General features: G+C 63.9%; 3 protein-coding genes across 3 annotated transcripts; 1 reads left to right on the top strand and 2 right to left on the bottom strand.

Annotated features, from left to right (window-relative positions):
* Positions 1 to 144: 144 nt before the first annotated feature.
* UBE2C (ubiquitin conjugating enzyme E2 C) lies at positions 145 to 5,974 on the top strand. The gene is made up of 6 exons (XM_077831965.1): positions 145 to 413; positions 2,321 to 2,348; positions 2,524 to 2,610; positions 2,767 to 2,971; positions 5,336 to 5,395; positions 5,772 to 5,974. The coding sequence occupies exons 1-6, from the start codon at positions 316 to 318 to the stop codon at positions 5,828 to 5,830; spliced, it is 537 nt and encodes a 178-aa protein (XP_077688091.1). The 5' UTR covers positions 145 to 315; the 3' UTR covers positions 5,831 to 5,974.
* A 601-nt stretch (positions 5,975 to 6,575) lies between these two features.
* Positions 6,576 to 8,288, bottom strand: LOC144273769 (regulator of G-protein signaling 9-binding protein-like). The gene is made up of 2 exons (XM_077832469.1): positions 8,048 to 8,288; positions 6,576 to 7,090 (listed from the first exon to the last, which is right to left on the bottom strand). Exons 1-2 carry the CDS (start codon positions 8,286 to 8,288, stop codon positions 6,576 to 6,578), a joined length of 756 nt encoding a protein of 251 aa, XP_077688595.1.
* Positions 8,289 to 10,381: 2,093 nt separating this feature from the next.
* TNNC2 (troponin C2, fast skeletal type) lies at positions 10,382 to 12,228 on the bottom strand. Its single transcript, XM_077831985.1, has 5 exons — positions 12,181 to 12,228; positions 11,687 to 11,830; positions 11,486 to 11,600; positions 10,926 to 11,062; positions 10,382 to 10,565 (listed from the first exon to the last, which is right to left on the bottom strand). The coding sequence occupies exons 1-5, from the start codon at positions 12,188 to 12,190 to the stop codon at positions 10,534 to 10,536; spliced, it is 438 nt and encodes a 145-aa protein (XP_077688111.1). The 5' UTR covers positions 12,191 to 12,228; the 3' UTR covers positions 10,382 to 10,533.
* Between the last annotated feature and the right edge of the window lie 3,313 nt (positions 12,229 to 15,541).

The raw sequence follows: 15,541 nt of genomic DNA, 5'->3' as shown, positions 1-15,541 counted from the left end.
GGGAGCGGCGCTGCCGCCCCGCGGGTCACTGGCCCTTTAAGGGCCCTGCCCCGCCCTCTCGGCCTCGCCGCCGCCCTTCGCGTCACGGCCAATCCCGGGTAACTGACGCTGCCTCGGGCCAATCCTGGGGGGCCAATCCTGGGGCCCATCGGGCGGGAGGCCGGTTGCCCGGCCGCCCCCGTGCCCGACGAGCCGCGATTGGCTGGATCGAAACCAAACGGGCCGCTGATTGGCGGAGGGGCCGGGCGTTCGTTTCAAACGCCGGCGCGGGAGCGAGCGGCCGCGGGAGCGCGGGCGGGGCGAAGTAGCGCCGCGATGGCCTCGCAGAACGCGGACCCCGCCGCCCGCCCCAGCGCCGCCCGCAAGGGGGCCGAGCCCGGCAGCAGCGCGGCCCGCGGCTCCGTGGGGAAGCGGTGAGCGGGGGCCGCCGGGCGCGGGCCTGGACACAGGGGGAATGGTTGGGCGGAGGGCGCGGGGGGGCCTGGACACAGGGGGAATGGTTGGGCGGAGGGCGCGGGGGGGCCGGTTGGGGGGCCGGGCCTGGGCGCGGGGCCTGGACACGGGGGGGCCGGTTGGGGGGCCGGGCCTGGACACTGGGGGGCCGGTTGGGCGGAGGGCGCTGGGGGGCCTGGACACAGGGGGGCCGGTTGGGTGGAGGGCGCGGGGGGGCCGGTTGGGCGGAGGGCGCGGGGGGGCCTGGACACGGGGGGGCCGGTTGGGCGGAGGGCGCGGGGGGGCCTGGACACGGGGGGGCCGGTTGGGCGGAGGGCGCGGGGGGGCCTGGACACGGGGGGGCCGGTTGGGCGGAGGGCGCGGGGGGGCCTGGACACAGGGGGGCCGGTTGGGCGGAGGGCGCGGGGGGGCCTGGACACAGGGGGGCCGGTTGGGCGGAGGGCGCGGGGGGGCCTGGACACTGGGGGGCCGGTTGGGCGGAGGGCGCTGGGGGGCCTGGACACAGGGGGGCCGGTTGGGTGGAGGGCGCGGGGGGGCCGGTTGGGCGGAGGGCGCTGGGGGGCCTGGACACAGGGGGGCCGGTTGGGCGGAGGGCGCTGGGGGGCCTGGACACAGGGGGGCCGGTTGGGCGGAGGGCGCGGGGGGGCCTGGACACAGGGGGGCCGGTTGGGCGGAGGGCGCGGGGGGGCCTGGACACAGGGGGGCCGGTTGGGCGGAGGGCGCGGGGGGGCCTGGACACAGGGGGAATGGTTGGGCGGAGAGCGCTGGGGGGCCGGTTGGGCGGAGGGCGCTGGGGGGTGGGGGAGCCGGGCCTGGGCGCGGGGGGGCCGGTTGGGGTTGGGCGGAGGGCGCGGGGGGGCTGGGCCTGGACACAGGGGGGCCGGTTGGGCGGAGGGCGCGGGGGGGGCTGGGCCTGGACACAGGGGGGCCGGTTGGGCGGAGGGCGCGGGGGGGGCTGGGCCTGGACACAGGGGGGCCGGTTGGGCGGAGGGCGCGGGGGGGCCTGGACACAGGGGGGCTGGTTGGGCGGAGGGCGCGGGGGAGCCGGGCCTGGGCGCTGGGGGGCCGGTTGGGGTTGGGCGGAGGGCGCGGGGGGGCTGGGCCTGGGCCTGGACACAGGGGGAATGGTTGGGCGGAGGGCGCTGGGGGGCAGGGGAGCCGGGCCTGGGCGCGGGGGGGCCGGTTGGGCGGGGGGGCTGGGCTTGGACACAGGGGGGCCGGTTGGGCGGAGGGCGCTGGGGGGCGGGGGGGCTGGGCTTGGACACAGGGGGAATGGTTGGGCGGAGGGCGCTGGGGGGCAGGGGAGCCGGGCCTGGGCGCGGGGGGGCCGGTTGGGCGGAGGGCGCTGGGGGGCAGGGGAGCCGGGCCTGGGCGCGGGGGGGCCGGTTGGGCGGAGGGCGCTGGGGGGCGGGGGAGCCGGGCCTGGGCGCGGGGGGGCCGGTTGGGCGGAGGGCGCTGGGGGGCGGGGGAGCCGGGCCTGGGCGCGGGGGGGCCGGTTGGGCGGAGGGCGCTGGGGGGCAGGGGAGCCGGGCCTGGGCGCGGAGGGGCCGGTTGGGCGGAGGGCGCTGGGGGGCGGGGGAGCCGGGCCTGGGCGCGGGGGGGCCGGTTGGGCGGAGGGCGCTGGGGGGCGGGGGAGCCGGGCCTGGGCGCGGGGGGGCCGGTTGGGCGGAGGGCGCTGGGGGGCGGGGGAGCCGGGCCTGGGCGCGGGGGGGGCCGGTTGGGCGGAGGGCGCTGGGGCGCGGGGGAGCCGGGCCTGGGCGCGGGGGGGCCGGTTGGGCGGAGGGCGCTGGGGGGGCGGGGGAGCCGGGCCTGGGCGCGGGGGGGCTGCGGGCCACGCCTCACCGCCCATGTCCCTCTGTCCCCGCAGGCTGCAGCAGGAGCTGATGGCGCTGATGGTGAGTAGGCGGCGCTGCGGCCCGACCGGACCCCGGGCCCAGCAGGGTTCAGCTGGGCCGGGGCTGGCCTGGGCCGGGTCCTGCGGGGCGGACCCCGGCCCGCCGGGGGGGCTGCGGCGGGGGGGGCAGTGTCGCCGGGGCGTTCGCTCCTGACCGTTGTCCCGTCTCTGCTCAGATGGCCGGCGACAAAGGGATCTCCGCCTTCCCCGAGTCGGACAATCTCTTCAGATGGATCGGGACCATCGACGGCGCCGCTGGGACGGTGAGCCTGCGGGGGCTGAGGGGGGACAAGCGAGCCTGCCCTATGGCCCCGCCTCTCTGTGCTGTGCAGTGGGGCCCCAGGGGTCTGCCTGGCCTCCCTGAGGCACGGAGGGGCCTGGGTCCGTCCTGCTAACTCTCTATTTCCTCCCTCCCCCAGGTGTACGAGGACTTGAGGTATAAGCTTTCCCTGGAGTTTCCCGATGGCTATCCCTACAATGCCCCCACTGTCAAGTTCCTCACCCCCTGCTACCACCCCAACGTGGACACGCAGGGCAACATCTGCCTGGACATCCTCAAGGACAAGTGGTCTGCGCTCTACGACGTCCGGACAATCCTGCTGTCCATTCAGAGCCTGCTGGGAGGTGAGGCTGCCTGGGGATTGCCCCATGGTGTCCTGCAGCTCTGAGTTCCTGGGCTTCCCCTTTCCCACTGCAGTCTCCTCTCGCTCTCCTCACTCCCCTTGCTTGCCCAAAGCATGTTCTTGCCTCCAAGTGATTAGCCCACAGGTGGGCTGTGACTACAGCCCATCACACTGACCAGTATTGCTTCATCATTTCCTTGCGTCCCCGTCCGTTGTCTCATCCAATACTGGGACCGTCAGCTCGGCTTGCTGGGGCAGGGACAGTGCTTTTGTTAGGTTTGTACAAGGCCGGGTGTGATTGGGGCTTTGTCCGTGGCTGGGGCTTCTAGGCGCTACCATGATACAAATAGAATGACAGCTACAGCTGACAGCAAGCAGGCTGGGGTGTGAGCTAGGGGAGGAGGGCACAGGGTGTTGAATGGAGCAGAGCATCAGGGGGAGGGGGGGAGCATGTGACCAGATGCTAAACAACCAGTGGGGCCACTGGACAATCGAGGTGCTAAAGGAGCACTCAAGGACGATAAGGCCATTGAGGAGAAACTAAATGAATTCTTTGCATCAATCTTCACGGCTGAGGATGTGAGGGAGATTCCCAAACCTGAGCCGTTCTTTTTAGGTGACGGATCTGAGGAACTGTCCCAGATTTGAGGTATCATTAGTGGAGGTTTGGGAACAAATTGATAAATTAAACAGCAATAAGTCGCCAGGACCAGATGGTATTCCCCCAAGAGTTCTGAAGGAACTCAGTTCTGCAGTTTCACATTTACTAACTAGTCTGTAACCTATCATTTAAATCGGCTTCTGTACCATATGACTGGAGGATAGATAGTGTGACGCCAGTTTTTAAAAAGGGCTCCAGAGGTGATCGTGGCAGTTACAGGCCTGTAAACCTGAGTTCAGTACCTGGCAAACTGGTTGAAACTATAATAAAGAATAATATTGTCAGATACATTGATGAACATAATTTGTTGAGAAAGAGTCAACATGGTTTTAATAAAGGGAAATCATGCCTCACCAATCTACTAGAATTCTTTGAGGGGGTCAACAAGCATGTGGACCAAGGGGATCCAGTGCATGTAGTGTAGTTAGATTTTCAGAAAGCCTTTGACAAGGTCCCTCACCAAAGGCTCTTATGCAAAGTGAGCTGCCACAGGATAAGAGGAAAGGTGCTCTCCTGGATTGCTAACTGGTTGAAAGATAGGAAACAAAGGGTAGGTATAAATGGTCAGTTTTCAGAATGGCGAGAGGTAAATAGTGGTGTCCCCCAGGGATCTGTTCTGGGGCCAGTCCTATTCAACATACTCCTAAATGATCTTGGAAAAAGGGGTAAACAGAGAGATGGCAAAATTTGCAGATAGTTAAAACCCAGGCAGACTGCAAAGAGCTACAAGAGGATCTCTCAAAACTGGGTGACTGGGCAACAAAATGGCAGGTGAACTTCAATGTTGATAAATGCAAAGTAATGCAAATTGGAAAACATCATCCCAAGTATACCTATAAAATGAAGGGGTCTAAATTAGCTGTTGACACTCAGGAAAGAGGACTTGGAGTCAGTGTGGATAGTTCTCTGAAAACATCCACTCAATGTGCAGCAGCCATCAAAAAAAAATAGATATAAGAGAGAATATCATGTTGCTGCTATATAAATAAATCCATGGAACGCCCACACCATGAATACTGCGTGCAGATGTGGTCGCCCTGTCTCAAAAAAAAAAAAAAGATATTGGAATTGGAAAAGGTCCAAAAAACGGCAACAAATTATGTGGGGTATGAAATGGCTTCTGTATGAGGAGAGATTAATAAGACCGGGACTTTTCAGCTTGGAAAAGAGACGGCTAAGGGGGGATCTGATTGAGGTCTATAAAATCATGAGTGGTGCAGAGACAGTAGATAAGGAAGTGTTACTCATAACACAAGAACTAGGGGTCACCAAATGAAATTAACAGGCAGCAGGTTTAAACACAAGGAAATATGTCTTCACACAACGCACAGTCAACCTGTGGAACTCCTTGCCAGAGGATGTTGTGAAGGCCAAGACCATGACAGTGTTCAAAAAAGAACTAGATAAATTCAGGGAGGATAGGTCCGTCAATGGCCATTAGCCAGCATGGGCAGGAATGGTGTCCCTAGCCTCTGTTTGCCAGAAGCTGGGTATGGATCACTTGATGATTCCCTGTTCTGTTCATTCTCTCTGGGGCACTTGGCATTGGCCACTATCAGCAGACAGGATACTGGGCTAGATGGACCCTTGGTCCGACCCAGTAGGGCCATTCTTAAGGAGTGGGGTGGGCGTGTTGCTGTGTAAGAAACAGGCAGCCTCCTCTGTCCTCACACTGACCTCCCAATCCCGTCTCCCAATCCTCAGAGCCGAACATTGAGAGCCCCCTGAACACACATGCGGCCGAACTCTGGAAGAACCAAGCAGGTGAGTGTCTCCTGTTGGGGTCCATTAGGCACTATGGCTCTGGGCTACTCCTGGCTGAGCTGCCTGCAGGCCCAGCACAGGGTTACAGCTGCCCTCCAGCACCTGGGCATGGAGGGGAGGACAGCTGCCTTCAGACCTGTTTGGGTAATAATCACCCTCCCCAGGGACTGTACCTGATGGGGGGCCTTGGACTTGGCCACTCGCTCAGCCTGGCTTCATTGCTGTGCCCTGGCCTAGTAGAGGAGGATGTCTTCCTTCCTAGCCTGTCACAGGGTGACTTCCTCTCACCAGCTGCAGGAGCTACAAAAAAGCCCAGGGTGAGCCCCTGTGGTCCCAGAGTCTGCCCCTCTCCAACAGCTCTCCCCTCCCTCCCTAGCCTTCAAGAAATACCTGCAGGAAACATACGCAAGGCAGGCGAAGAGCCAGGAGACCTGACGCTTGCCTGAGCCACAGCTGTTTGTCTGTCCGTCCCTGTCTGCTCTCTGGAACTGTCCTCTGGCTGCTCTGTACAGGACTCTGTATCATAAGCTGTTTTAAATTAATTCTGCAGGTGGAACCCACGGTTACTGTATAAATAAACTCTCGTTTTTTAACTTTGGTTTTGCACAGATCGTAGTACTTGCATTTAGCCGCATGGTGTCTTGGGTCACAGTGACCCCCTCTGGCTTGGCTGCCATGCCGCAGCAGGAACTGAGCCCAGGGCATTTTGAACCAAGAGCTCTCAGCTGCTGATCTCCCACTGCCTGGGGCCCGTCGCCCCAGCAGATGGAGATTCCAAGCACAGATCTCTGTGACCTCCATCACCGCCACTGCTGTGGGGGTGGAAATGGTTCCCTAGGGGAGGGGCATTTTGCAGGCTCTACAGGAATGAACACAAGTGGGAGAACAATGGCGTTTATTAATCCCCCCCATGGTCTCCTCTGCGATGGCTCCTCTTAACTACCCGTTCCCTCGGCCTGCAGTGCTCACCCAGCTTGCCAGCGCTGTCCCACGTGTTCACTGAGTTGTCTGCCCTGCTGGCAGGGGTGCCCTCAGCCAACTTGTTCCTACCCCAAGCCAGAGCCCTCTTCCTGGTTCTCCCTGTGGGGCTCTGTGTGCTCCAAGGAATTTTCTCTCTCAGCTGCTATGGCCAAGGGTCCTTGTTCTGGGTTTTCTCCTGCCCCTTGGCATGGGTAGATGGTCATGACAATGTGCAGCAGAGTGCAGGCCAGTCCTGACACTGCCCACAGCACCCTAGGCCACCTGCCACCTCTGCAGCCTGCCTCTCGCTGCATGACCCCTCTGCCTCAAAGGCCAAGCTGCTCTCAGGCCCAGTCTCTTCTGTGGCCTCCACTGTCCAGACAGGGACATTGACTCTGGTCTCCATCTCCAGCAGCATGGCCCCCACATGCTCAATCTGCTCCTCCAGGCTGGGGGCAGCTCCCAGCTGCTCTGTGCTCCTGGTGCCCTTGCGGCTTGGCCTCCTCCAGGGCTTGTGCCCTCCATCTGTGGTCTTCCCTGTGACTCCAGTGCTCAGCAGCTGCACCCCCCACCCCTGCAGGGGGAAGAGTTGGCAGAGATGATGGGCTCTGCAGAGGTCTTGGTGGAATTGCTCCAGAGCTGACAGGGACAGCACCCACAGCCTCTCCAGCTCCTGCCGCTCCTCTGGGCTGGCCAGCGGCTGCTGCAGCCCAGCTAGGAGCATGTTCCGCAGGCCTGCAGGGAGATGTGCATTCAGTGTTACCATCCCTGGGAGGGAAGCCAGCAGAGCAAAGCACTGGATGGGCTCGAGTGGAAGGTAATTGAACAGCTGTCCTAGCAAGGAGCCAGCTGTGATGAAATATCCTGGTGATAGAGGGCCAAACTGTGAGCACTGAGTGCGAGCTGTGTGCTTGTCCAGTGTGCTTGTCCAGTGGGCATGCCCAAGACATCTGCATGGCATGTTCTCACCTAGGGGTGTGGTCCCATGCACATCCTTGCAGGTGCAAACTCTGCCCTCTGTTACTAGAAGGAAACCCCCAGCCACCAACTCTAATGGGGTGGGGGGCAGTGGGAGGAGGTTAAAGAGTAACTCTCTGAGGGGTAACAAGCAACCTCCCCATGGCTCACAGAGGGGTGAGCTCTGGTCTCAATGCCACAGCTCAAGCCTCTACCACCTGAGCTCAGTAGGTCCGTTACATGGCAATGCTAGCTGGCTGTTACTCTCCATGGGGACAAGGCACTGGTGGGGGATGCAAGCATTAGCTCTCAGAACTGCCCACTGCTGCTGCTATGTGACCGGCCTGGCTCTGGGGCAGAAGATGCAGGACGAGAGGGAGGCGGACATGGGGAGCGGGCTCCCATTTGAATGCAGAGGAAAGCAGGAGCTGGCCACAGGCAGGGTGGTCTATGCTCTTTGCTAGACCAGCCCAAGCTGTCTGAGCGCTGTAGCCCCAGGCCTGGGGAAGAGCAGGTGCCCAGCGCACAGCCCCTGTGCAGCGAGCACCCAGGGGCTGGGCTGGAGGCTGCTCTGTCTTTGTGCTGCCCTTCAGCTGGGATCATTGGCCGTGCCTCCTGAGCTGCTCCATGGGACGGGGCAGCCACAGGCGGGGCAGCCTGGCATCTCCCCTCCTCTCTTGCCCTGCTCCTGGCAGGCAGTCCCCAGGTGATAACGGGCTGGGCTCAGTTCCTTACCCTTGCTGAGCTCGTGCGCCTCCTTGCTCCGCTCCTGCAGCTCATCCCGCAGCTGGGGCGAGTCCGACGTGCCCCCCAGCTGCAGCGCCAGCTGGTTGTGCCACACGATGACTTTGCTCAGGGAGGTGTGGGTGGCTGCACACGCCCCCCTCACCTCCCCCACGCTGTGGGAGTCAGGCGCGTGGGACATCTGCCAGGGCAAGGACCTTGCTGCTGGGTGGTCCCTCTCCAGCGCCCGCATGCAGCCCAGCCAGGACCTGCTCCCCCAGGGCCTCAGCTGGGCCTCGCTTGCTCCAGCGCCTGCTGGTGGGTGGGGAAGCGGCACCAGCCAGTGGGTCGGGCTGCACAGCAGGCCGGTGCCGGGGCCTCCGCGCCTGGGTGTAGCTGGTGGGCTGAGCCACAAAGGGCTCTCAGGGGCCTCGTGCAGGCTGGGGGCTGCTGTTGCCTGTGATGCAGGACCCCTCGTCGGCTCCAGCTGTTCTCCGAGAGGCAGGGACCAAGTGGGAAGGTGGCCTGTGCCGAGCTGTTCACTGTGCACTCCCTGGAGGAGCCGGACTCTCCCCCCGCCAGCAGCGCCTCCCTGCTCCAGTCCTGTCACCGCAATGCAATGCAGTTCCCTGGGGGACAGGCCTGAGCCAGCCCTGCAAACTCTGGCTGTCGGAGCCGCTGCACCCCAGCCCCTCGGCTTCCCGGTCCCGGGAGCAGCGCCCTCGCTCCCCGCTGCTGGAGTCTCCTCTGGCTGGCCAGGCTGAGCCTGAGGCAGACTGTCAGGGGCGGGCTCAGGGGTCCCAGGGGAGCTGCGGCAGGTCTAGGCAGGCGAGAGGCGCCACTGGGCATGGCGCTGCCTCGCTGTTTTCTGGGGGTGGGTTTAACCCATGAGGCCTGGTGGGGGGGCTGGGCGGGGGGGGGAGTCCTGGCCTGTGAGGCTCCCAAAGTTTCATCTTCCTCCTAGATGGGACCCTGTCTCCGGCTGCCGTGGCGAGGAGCTGCCGTGGCCTGTGCTTGCGGCTCCCCGGCTGTGGGATCCCACCTGCTGACAGGTTGGGGGGGCCTAGCCATGGGCAGCAGGGGGTGACGACAGGCCCTGCCCCCCGGCCCAAGGCCTGCCCTAGTCTGGCTGTCTCCCTCCCCACCCTGAATGATTTAGGGGCTGCTTGAAAGTGATCCTCTAAAGCACGAAGCCCCTCCATGGGGGAGGCAGTCCCCCGGGGCCATGCATGTGGCCCTGCAATGCAGGGGCTGGCCCAGGACCCGTTGGGGTGGGGCCGGCAGCCCGAGCTGTGATCGCTCTGGTGACTGGAGCAGAAGCGGTTCCTGTAAGGGAGAGCAGAGGGGGCGCTGGCATGGGGTCACTGTGCAGCCTCTCTGCCACGCCAGGCTGGTGATGGCTGCCGAGGTTCCTGGCTTGGAGGGGCTCAGTGTGACTCAGCCCCCCCAGAATAAGAGCACCCCCATGTTCCCAGCCCCTGCGCCCTGTGGGCCAGCCGTGCCCTGTGGGCCAGCCCTTCCCTGAGGTAAAGGGATTCCTCAGTGGTGCCCTGGTCCCGGGCCCTGCCCCCTCCGGCTGCCCCTGCAGCCCCACAAGGGAGGGCCTGGGTGGCCGCTTGGTTCCTGCACCGCAGCCCCTGTGCTGAGATGCAAAGCTGCCAGCGAGTGAGCTCCTCCCCTGCGGAAAATCTGAGCTCACTGCTGGCCTGGTCCCCAGCGGCCATGTGGGAAAGGCAGCCCAGAGTGCAGCCCCCTGGCCGCGCCCAGTCGACCTGAGCCCAGCTGCTCCCTGCATGCACTGGAGGCCCAGCTGCGCCCCGTGCTTGCCTGCATGAGCCCCGCCTGCCTGGCACTAACCCAGGCTGCGAGCATGGGGGGGCAGGCGCCGCTCGTCAGCGGATGGCAGCAGTGTGGGGCACAATGGCCCTGCTTGTTGAGTGGGGCGCCAGGTGCTGCTACGAGCAGTTACCAAGTGCTGTGAGCAGGGCTGCACCGGCCACACGTGGTGATACCCACCCCAGGCACTGGCAGTGGTCCCCCCACCCTGCCCCAACGCCAGTGTCATGCCCCTGGGGGGACCTCACATCCCCCCACCTGCTTCCTGCAGACTCCTCCCGGGGTGCCTGGGCTGGGGTCTCTGGCCAGAGGGTCCCCTGCCCGCTCCACTCCCCATATCAGAACCAGCTAGAATCCAGGCTCGAGCAGGTTCAAACCTTTGACCCTTTTAATGAGGCTTCAGTACTATACACAGCGTTTACAGATGGGGGAAAGGCTCTTTCCAGCCATGTGAGAGGTGAGTCCACAACCCACCAGCCCCAGGGCATGGCCACAAGGGAGCTGGTCTCGGGGAACAGTGGAACTGTACAAAGCGAGCGCTTCGCGGGGCAGGGGAGACCAGGTGCTCTGGCTGGAGGCTGCTCCCAGAGTGGGCTTGGCTTTGCTGTGCGGTGATGGAGCAGGGCTGGAAGCAGGGTCTGGCTTGCAGGAATGTCCATCCTTTACTGCACACCTTCCATCATCTTCAGGAACTCTGCAGGCACAAGCAGCCAGACACCGGGTCAGCACTGGGGAGTGGGTGCGGGGAGCTCAGGGGCTGGGTTGGGGATGGGGGGTGCAGCATGCCCGTAATGCAGCACAACGCTCACTGGCATCGGGCTATCAGGGTACCCTGGCGCCCACACCCAGCTGTGGCCCTTCTGTACGCGGGGGCATCCCTCAGCTCAGTGGAGAGGCTGGGAAGGTGGAGCACTTGGGGCTTAGGAGAGCTCTGAGCACAGATCTGCTGGGCTCAAGGTGGGCTGGGGAAGGGAGGAGCCCAGCCAAGGGTGGGGGCATGAGAGCTGCTCTGGGCAGCCCCACAAAGCCTTGGTGAGGGAGCCCTGGGCCTCACCATCAAAGTCGATGCGTCCGTCATTGTTTTTGTCCCCATCTTTCATGAGCTCCTCAATCTCCTCCTCAGTCACGCTCTCGCCAGAGGATCGGAAGAGCTCGGCCAGCTCCTCGGCATCGATGTACCCGTCCGTGTTCCTGTGGGGCAGGGCATGCGGCTCTGAGCAGGGCTGGCCGGGCAGGCGGAGAGCAGGGGCTGCCGGAGACTCTGAGCCCCTGGCCTGGCCCCTGCTCTAGCAGCCGACCCACTTGGTGCAGCCAGCGCAGGAGCCTGGATGACTGAGGCTCAGGTGGAACTTGGGGCAGAGACGGGCGTCCCCTGGGCTGAAAGGGAGGCAGCAACGCTAGTCAGGGCACAGGGGTCTGTGGCCACGCGTGAGGCAGCCTGGTCAATGGCCACTGGGCCAGGGACCTTCCTGCAGCCTGCGGGGGCAGCGGGACTCAGAAGAGTTCGGCAGTGATGTGACCCCCCCACGCTGAGCTGGTCACTGCAGGTCCCCGCCCCCAGCCGTGCGGGGGGAGACGCGCGTCCTCTGAGCCAGGCCGGCGGAGCTGACTCACCTGTCGAAGACGCGGAAGCACTCTGCCAGCTCCTCCTCCGACTTGCCCTTGGCATCCTCCTTCATCTGACGCACCATCATGACCAGGAACTCTTCGAAGTCGATGGTGCCGCTGCCTGCGGGAAGAAGCCGCCCTGAGGTCAGGAACCGCCAGCCCCTGCCCCCTCCCCAGGGATTGTTCCGAGAGGAAGATGCTGCTCACCATCTTCATCCACCTCCTCAATGATGGCATCCAGCTCCTCCTTGGTGGGAGTCTGCCCCAGCATGCGCATGACAGTGCCCAGCTCCTTGGTGCTGATGTCCCCGCCGCCATCCGCGTCAAACATGTCGAAGGCGGCCTTGAACTCTGCAGGACAGGCCCGAGTTAGCAGGGAGCTTGCCCAGCTCCCAGCAGCTGAGAATGATCCTCAGCTCTGCCCAGTGCCCATCGCTCTGCTCGGCTCTGGGCCCCTGGCATCCTCCGGGTACCAAGGGGTGGGCAGAGCCATGGAGACAGCCCAGTGCCCTCCCAGGCTTGGGAGTAGGATGTGCTGGTCAGGTCTATCGCCCTCTTCCCTTCCCAGGAGAGGGCAGGTCCTGCAGACAGGTCCCCTTTCTGCGTCACCCTGGGCCAGCAGCTCCTGTCCTTTCCCCTCTCTGCGGGGAGCTCTGACAGCCCCTCCTGCCCAGTGCCCAGAGGGGCTCGGTTACACTCACCCGCAATCATTTCCTCGCTGAGGAAGGACCGCGCTTCCGCCTGCTGATCCGTCGTCTGTAAGGCAAACAGAACAGCTGCTCACCCAGAGCCCCAGCCCAGGCCCTGCTGCCTCTTCTCTCAGCAGGCCAGGGGGAGCTGCCGGGTCTGTCCCCTCTCTGCAGCAGGGTGCAGGCGAGGCGGGTCCCTGAGCCACACAGACCCAGACCCCAAGGCTGAGCACAGCCCCAGCACCTGAGCTCAGAGCCATGCAATTCTGGACTCAGCCGCACGTCCCAGAGCCCTGCCACAGAGCACCTGCCACCCAGGCCACTGCCCACCGTGGTCCATGGGCATCCCATGGCCTGGGTGCCGGGCGTGTGCCAGGGAAAGGCAGGCGTGAGCGTATTACATGGGATTTACACAGACCTGTCAGCTGTGCACTGTCCTGGGCGGTCCCCAACCAAGCCCTGCAGGGCTGCCAAGCATCCTGTGAGCTCTGCGGCTGGCCCCGAGATCCTGCAGGCCGCGGGGAGGGGCCTGCGTGAACAGGCCACTCATGGCCAGTTGCTGCTGCTGGAACCCGGCTCCCTCCCTGCCATGACCTGCCCCCAGGCTCAGCTCCAGGGGCAGCTCCCTCACTCCCCACAATCCTCTGCCCCCCCCAACTCCTCTGCCTCTCTGGTCATTGGGACTGGGGGGAGCAGCCTTGCGGCTGGGCATGAGCCTGAGCGCCCGGCTCCCAGCTCTGCTGGCTGCCTGGTCACTAGCCTAGCCCAGGCTGCTCCATCGACACTTGCAGTGGGACCTGCGGGCTGGGGGTTCCCAGCCCTGGACGTGCGCGGCTATTCTTAGCAGAGACTCGGCTCCCTTTCAGGGGACCAGCGGGACGCCAGGCCCACGCACCTGTTGGGAATCGGATTGAGTTACTCCTTGAGGGCCAGGCCCAGGCAGCTGGTGGGAGCTTGCAGGCCTGCAGACGGGTGTCTTATGACCCAGAGCTCAGCTTACTGGCCAGCCTGCTGTGCTCAGCGCTGCTCCTGAATCCCAGCCAGACCTCTGCTTCCTCGGAGTCGAAATGCAGCCTCCTGCCCGCAGTGCAGCACTACCCTACCCCCAAGGGATGGGATGCTAGGACAGGGCTGCCTCAGGGCTTCCTCTCCCAGCTGAGTGAGATGGGAGCAGCCCCTGCCCATTCCTCACCCAGCCCTCTGGGCCCCTTAGTAACCGTGCCCTGTTCCACACCCCTGGGTTGGCACCGTTCGGAGGGGAGGGGGCGGGACAGTATGGGACGAAACTCTGCAAATCGCAACATCATCACTTTGTTTTCCCAAATGCCCCAACACCCCCCACCCGCAGGGACCTTGTCCCTGTAGCCCCGATCCGCCTTGATCTCATACAACCAGCCCAGCCGACTTCCCCCTGCTAACGCTCTGATCAGGAGCCGCCCTGTGCACAGCGCTCTCGCCCGCGTGCATGTTCCCATAGGCAGTGGCTCCTCCTGGAGCATAATCTCTGCCCTGCAGGACCTGACCGTCCCATGGCTCCTGTGCCAGCCTCTCCAATGGGCACACGCCTGAGCTGGCCATCTCCCAGCGGGGGAACGCACCTCTACCACGCACAGGTGCCCCCACCGTCCAGCCCGGCTCCAGCTCCCCCACTCCAGACTCTGCCAGCACAAGCCCAGGCCGCGCCATCTGCTGCCAGGCTGTTCCCGCACAGGGTCTTACCATGTTGACTGGTCGCCCGGCAGCGCCCACAGACCAGAGTCACCGCAGCCTGCAACACACAGACCCCAGGAGCTTCCCCTCCGCCCCTGGCCCCCCAATTTGTACTGTCCTCAACCAACATCCTGCCTCCCAGCACCACGCCATTGGGTGTCACCGGGTGCCGCTCTTGCAGCAGCCTATCAGCTGCCTCCCGTTAGCCCTCGGCCCCTGATTGGTGCCCAGGCCATTTTACCTAATTTAGCAAAAGCTTTATTGGCCGAGCAGTGGGGATTAAGAGCAGGTCAGGGAGCCGGCGAGGAATTCGACGCCTCCAGGGGGCAGGACACTGGAGACACGGCTCCTCCCGGCTGAGCACCTGCCGTGGGCTGGCCCAGGAGGGAAAGGGTCCCAGCTGGAGGCAGCTGGCTCCCTGGGAAGAGCCAAGGAAGAGCCCACGGCTGCCCGAGAAAAGGGGGCCTGAGGGGGAGAACGACCTTTTGCCTTCAGCGCAGCAAAGAAGGTGACTTCCATATGGGCCCCCAGGCTGGGGCGGGGCTGGGGAGGGCAGGGGAGTGAGCTGGGGGGCAGGGGCAGGGCAGGTAGAATGGGGGAAGGCGGATGGATAGGACAGGTCCTGCTCCCTGTCCCAGGCCGAGAACATCTCCTGCTTTTGTGCTATAAGCTGAGGAATCCCTGTGAGCTCCAGGCCCCACAAGTGGTGGAAGCAGCCATGCCACACGCTCTGACCCTGCCCCTGCCCAGCCTTCAACCCCCCATCCTTTCCCAGGTGCCACTGTCCCATGGCTGGCTCATCTCCCAGCCCAGCCGGGCCATGCAGCTTGGCGTATTTATCCCTTTTTCCAGATGATGTGGGGTCTCTGCCAGCCAATGTCTACAGCTATTTGGGGGGGCAGGGTTTATTCCTTGTTTCTATCCCCCTCACCCCCCAGTTCTCAGATGTCCCTGCGTCGTCCTGTCTTTCCCCCACTCCAGCGCTCCCTCTACCCCATGGCTCCCTTCCCTGCATTCCTGTAACTGGCCCCTCAGGCGGGGGCCAGAGCCCATCCTGACTGTCCTCCAAACATCTCACCCCAAGGTGCCTCCAGCCGCAGAGCGCAAGGAGCAGCAGGAACCTCCTGGCTCTGCACCCGGGGAGTGGAACGCCCTGCACTGAGAAGCCTGACATGGCAACAGAGGGGATGGGACCAGCTCGGCTGCAAGAGGCCCCGGCATGGTGGCCGAAGGGCCGGGCATGACACCTGTCTAGCACTGGGTATGCTGGAGCACGAGCCGTGCCTGAAGGCGCTGTCACAGCTCCATGGATGGACACACCGGGGAGTGCCAGCAAAGTGCCCAGGGCTCTGTCCAAGGAGGGGAGGAGGATGCCATGGGACTACAGGATCCTTGGCTTGCTTCTGGCCTTGCCAAGCCCATCCACTCCACAGCTGAGCCTGGGAGCTGGGCACAGCCCTTGGGAGAAGAGCCAGGCCTGGATTTTCTCATCCACCCAGCAAACAGCATCTTCCCCATCCTTTCTCTGGGAGCGGGCAGCAGCACAGGCCAGAGGGGAGGGCAGGAGCACGTCTCCCCATGACACTCCATATACAGGCTTGCTGTGGGAGTGGAGCAGTCACTAGGGGGCTGGAGGAGAGGTTGGGAGCCCCGGCTAGGTAGC

The sequence above is a fragment of the Eretmochelys imbricata genome, chromosome 13 (assembly GCF_965152235.1).
Source record: "Eretmochelys imbricata isolate rEreImb1 chromosome 13, rEreImb1.hap1, whole genome shotgun sequence".
In the NCBI taxonomy this organism is placed as follows: Eukaryota; Metazoa; Chordata; order Testudines; family Cheloniidae; genus Eretmochelys; species Eretmochelys imbricata.
This window is presented reverse-complemented; position numbering and strand designations above follow the sequence as displayed.

Coding starts and splice junctions, on each gene's coding strand:
- UBE2C (XM_077831965.1), top strand. CDS start 316: ATGGCCTCGCAGAACGCGGACCCCGCCGCCCGCCCCAGCGCCGCCCGC. Junction 414..2,320: donor CGCGGCTCCGTGGGGAAGCG/GTGAGCGGGGGC, acceptor CTGTCCCCGCAG/GCTGCAGCAGGAGCTGATGG. Junction 2,972..5,335: donor CATTCAGAGCCTGCTGGGAG/GTGAGGCTGCCT, acceptor CCCAATCCTCAG/AGCCGAACATTGAGAGCCCC.
- LOC144273769 (XM_077832469.1), bottom strand. CDS start 8,288: ATGCGGGCGCTGGAGAGGGACCACCCAGCAGCAAGGTCCTTGCCCTGG. Junction 7,091..8,047: donor GGCGCACGAGCTCAGCAAGG/GTAAGGAACTGA, acceptor ATCTCCCTGCAG/GCCTGCGGAACATGCTCCTA.
- TNNC2 (XM_077831985.1), bottom strand. Junction 11,063..11,485: donor TGCTTCCGCGTCTTCGACAG/GTGAGTCAGCTC, acceptor CCTGCCCCACAG/GAACACGGACGGGTACATCG. Junction 10,566..10,925: donor CGGACGCATCGACTTTGATG/GTGAGGCCCAGG, acceptor TTGTGCCTGCAG/AGTTCCTGAAGATGATGGAA.